Raw genomic sequence first — 3,234 nt, forward strand, 5'->3', positions numbered from 1 at the left:
AAGCCACCTCGTACCTTCCCTTTGTTCGTAACCTTTCCCAAGGGCGTTTCTCGTGTTCACTCGATCCGCGGGACACCTTGCTGCTAACTCCCCTCTCATTAGACTATAAGCCGTCTCTCTAGTCCCTTTAGGTCGCACCCAGGTTAGGGGTTAGGGTTTCGTAGGTCGTATCATTTCTGGAGCCCACCGCGAGGGGATTTCAGGCAAGAATTCGCCGCTTTCGGGTTTCCGAAAACGTCTCCAGTAGTCACCCGCTCGCAAGCGCGTGAGGCTGCTAGCCGCAGCGCCGCTGAGAACCTCGACAGCTCCTCTAGAACGCAATCGACTCCCTCTCCAACAATCCCCGGTGACTTCGACCGCGACGAAGAAGACGAGATAGACCAAGAACTCCAGGACGACTTCGACGAAGAACCGATCCCTTCGACCGCCGAAGAACACACTTCGTCCCCCGAGCTTCTAGGCCTCACTACTTCCGACTACGACTTTTCGACTCCTGATCTTTTCGAACGATCCAGTTCTTCGCCCGAACCCGAGGATCCCATCCCAGCTACTTTGAATCTCGTACTTCCGACTCCGTCTTCTTTTCGCGCCCACGCTCAGCCGCCCATCGCATCCTCTTCGCGACTTTCGAACATACCTTCATCCGACCTGGCACCTCCGCCACCTTTAGCACCTTCGAACGCAGCTTCGAACTCCAACCCCGCACCGCCCGCTCCTGCGATTCCTTCGACTACTACCACGTCCTCTTCAAGCCCAACCCCTACTACCACTACAAACATGAGTCAGAACACGACCGCACCATTGATGCCCCCACGCGGTCATTCGACGGCACCAAGCTTCGACCCGTCGGAAGTCCGTTCGCTTCGGCGTTACTTCCAGGACCTCGAGGCATTGTTCACCCGGTGTCAGATCACCGACGAAGCAGCCAAGAAACAGTGGGCCGTTCGGTATCCTTCGATCGACGTCGCCGACTTGTGGGAAACCATCGAGTCCTTCATCGACGTAGCCAAGAGCTACAACGACTGGAAAGCCGACGTACGAGCACTCTATCCTGGCGCCGACGATACAAGAAAGTGGTCGCTGGCGGACATGGACCAGCTCATCGGAGAACGCGCTCGTATCGGGATTCACAACGCGGCAGACCTAGGCTGCTATTACCGCGACTTCATGGCCATCACAAAACATCTCATCGCACAGCACCGGCTCTCTACTATCGAGCAAAGTCGCGCATTTCTTCGAGGATTCCAGCCAGCGTTGCTCACACGGCTCGAGACCCGACTGCATCTCAAGCACCCCGATCACTACGCTGACGACCCGTACACCATGGCAGAGATTCACGCGGCGGCTACGTTCATCTTACACGGTACATCGAGCACACCTACGACAGCGGCTAACCAAGCTACCGCTTCGACGTCGAACACTTCGACAACGGTGCCCCCCGGGATGATCAAAACCGAAGACATCTCGATGATCATCGAAAGCCTGTCGAGAACGATCGCAACACTCATTCAGCCGACGACACACGCTACGCACAACCACGCCCCCGCACCGAGACAACAAGCTGCCGTCCACGTCCACGAGAACAGCGGAGTTGAACAGACGTGCCACTACTGCGGCAATCGTGGCTGCAGGGTAGGCACCTGCGAGTTCGCGGAGATCGACATTCGGGACGGCAAGTGCAAACGGAACACCGAAGGCAAGATCGTCCTTCCAAACGGAAGTTTCTGCCCCCGCACTATCCCTGGTCTCACAATACGAGATCGAATCTACGAGTGGCATAGAAGAAATCCCGCAGCACCCGCCGCTCCGACGATGCTCTTCGAGATCGACGATCGCTCGACTATGCAAACCTTCACGCTCAACACCAGCAGCAGGATCGAGGCGCTCGAGCGAGAACTCCTTCAGCTTCGGAAGCGCAGGGAAGTCTTCGACGGCGTCGAGATTCTACAGCGGAAGAAGCCTATGACGCCAGCCGTCCCGAAGAGCGCGGAAGCCTCGGGATCTGGTACATCGAGAGGGGTGGCGGCACCCTCGAGCACTTCGACAAGCACGGCTCCGCCTCCAACGATACCAGCAGCATCGCCCGCGTCGTCTTCTTCCCCGCCTACGCAATCCACATCTCGACCTACTACTACGTCCGCTCCCCCAGCACCACCAGTACACCCCTTCGCAAACGCTCACGACGCAACCTATGCCCCACCGAACGTTCGAAACTTCGCAACCCCGCCGAAGCCCTCGAACGACAAGGGCAAGGAGCCAGCGTACAAGACCATCGTCCCCGTTATCCAGCCGAAGCTCGTCGAAGAAATCTTCCAGCGTTTGATGAAGTCGCCGTTCGTCACGCTGACCCCAGAAGAGTTGCTGTCAATCGCGCCCGACGTTCGAACCAAGTACCGCGACGCCGTCACCCCTAAGCGAGTCTCGACGGAACCCGTCGCGTCGGCCCACATCGTAGAAATTGGCGCTGACAAGGTCACGGCCGTCAACCAGCTCTCATGTTCAGGTGCAACGTTGGAACCCGGTGCTACAATCGTCCCCGACCCCTATGAAACCTATCTGAAGCACATCCCTCACGGCGAGCACCCCGCAGAGTTCACCGTCGCCCGCGATTCGAATGCGATTCGTTCGATCATCGCGTTGGTCGACAACAAAGAGCAGATCGAATGCATCGTCGACCCCGGTTCGCAGATCATCGCCATGTCGGAAGAGGTCTGTCTGGGCCTCAACCTCCTCTTCGATCCTACTATCCAGCTGAACATGCAATCGGTGAACGGCGAGGTGGACCGATCACTAGGACTCATTCGAAACGTTCCCTTCCGCATCGGTAAGATCGTATTGTATCTCCAGGCTCACGTCATTCGAAACGCAGTGTACGACATCCTCCTCGGCCGACCCTTCGACGTGCTCACGCAGAGCGTCGTCAAGAACTTCTCCGACGAGAACCAGACTATTACGATCCTCTGCCCGAACACCGGCGAAACCGTCACGATTCCGACGTACGCGCGAGGAAGATCGCGAAGCCGGCAGCATCCTCTCGGGTGTCGCAAATCGCATTTTCTCGCTTCGAGGAATTGATTCCCCATGATCAAGGAGAAGTTGTGCTAGTCATCGACTACGATGGGGTAACACCAAGTATTTCCTTCGTCTCTCCGATTGATTCCTCGACTCCGAACGCTGTTTCGTCACTGTACCTCTCCGCATGCACCTCCGTTTCTTCATATTTGCAGTCTCTTT

At 57.0% G+C, this 3,234-nt stretch overlaps 1 protein-coding gene across 1 annotated transcript; it reads left to right on the forward strand.

Moving 5' to 3' along the window:
- Positions 1–162: 162 nt before the first annotated feature.
- On the forward strand, positions 163–3,085 carry POSPLADRAFT_1162113 (hypothetical protein; the record flags this gene model as incomplete). Its single annotated transcript, XM_024487715.1, has 2 exons — positions 163–2,996; positions 3,028–3,085. Coding segments are annotated over 2 exons (2,892 nt in total), but the record flags the coding sequence as incomplete, so codon positions are not given.
- Positions 3,086–3,234: the final 149 nt, after the last annotated feature.

Source organism: Postia placenta, assembly GCF_002117355.1.
Source record: "Postia placenta MAD-698-R-SB12 unplaced genomic scaffold POSPLAscaffold_161, whole genome shotgun sequence".
NCBI classification, from domain to species: domain Eukaryota; kingdom Fungi; phylum Basidiomycota; class Agaricomycetes; order Polyporales; family Adustoporiaceae; genus Rhodonia; species Rhodonia placenta.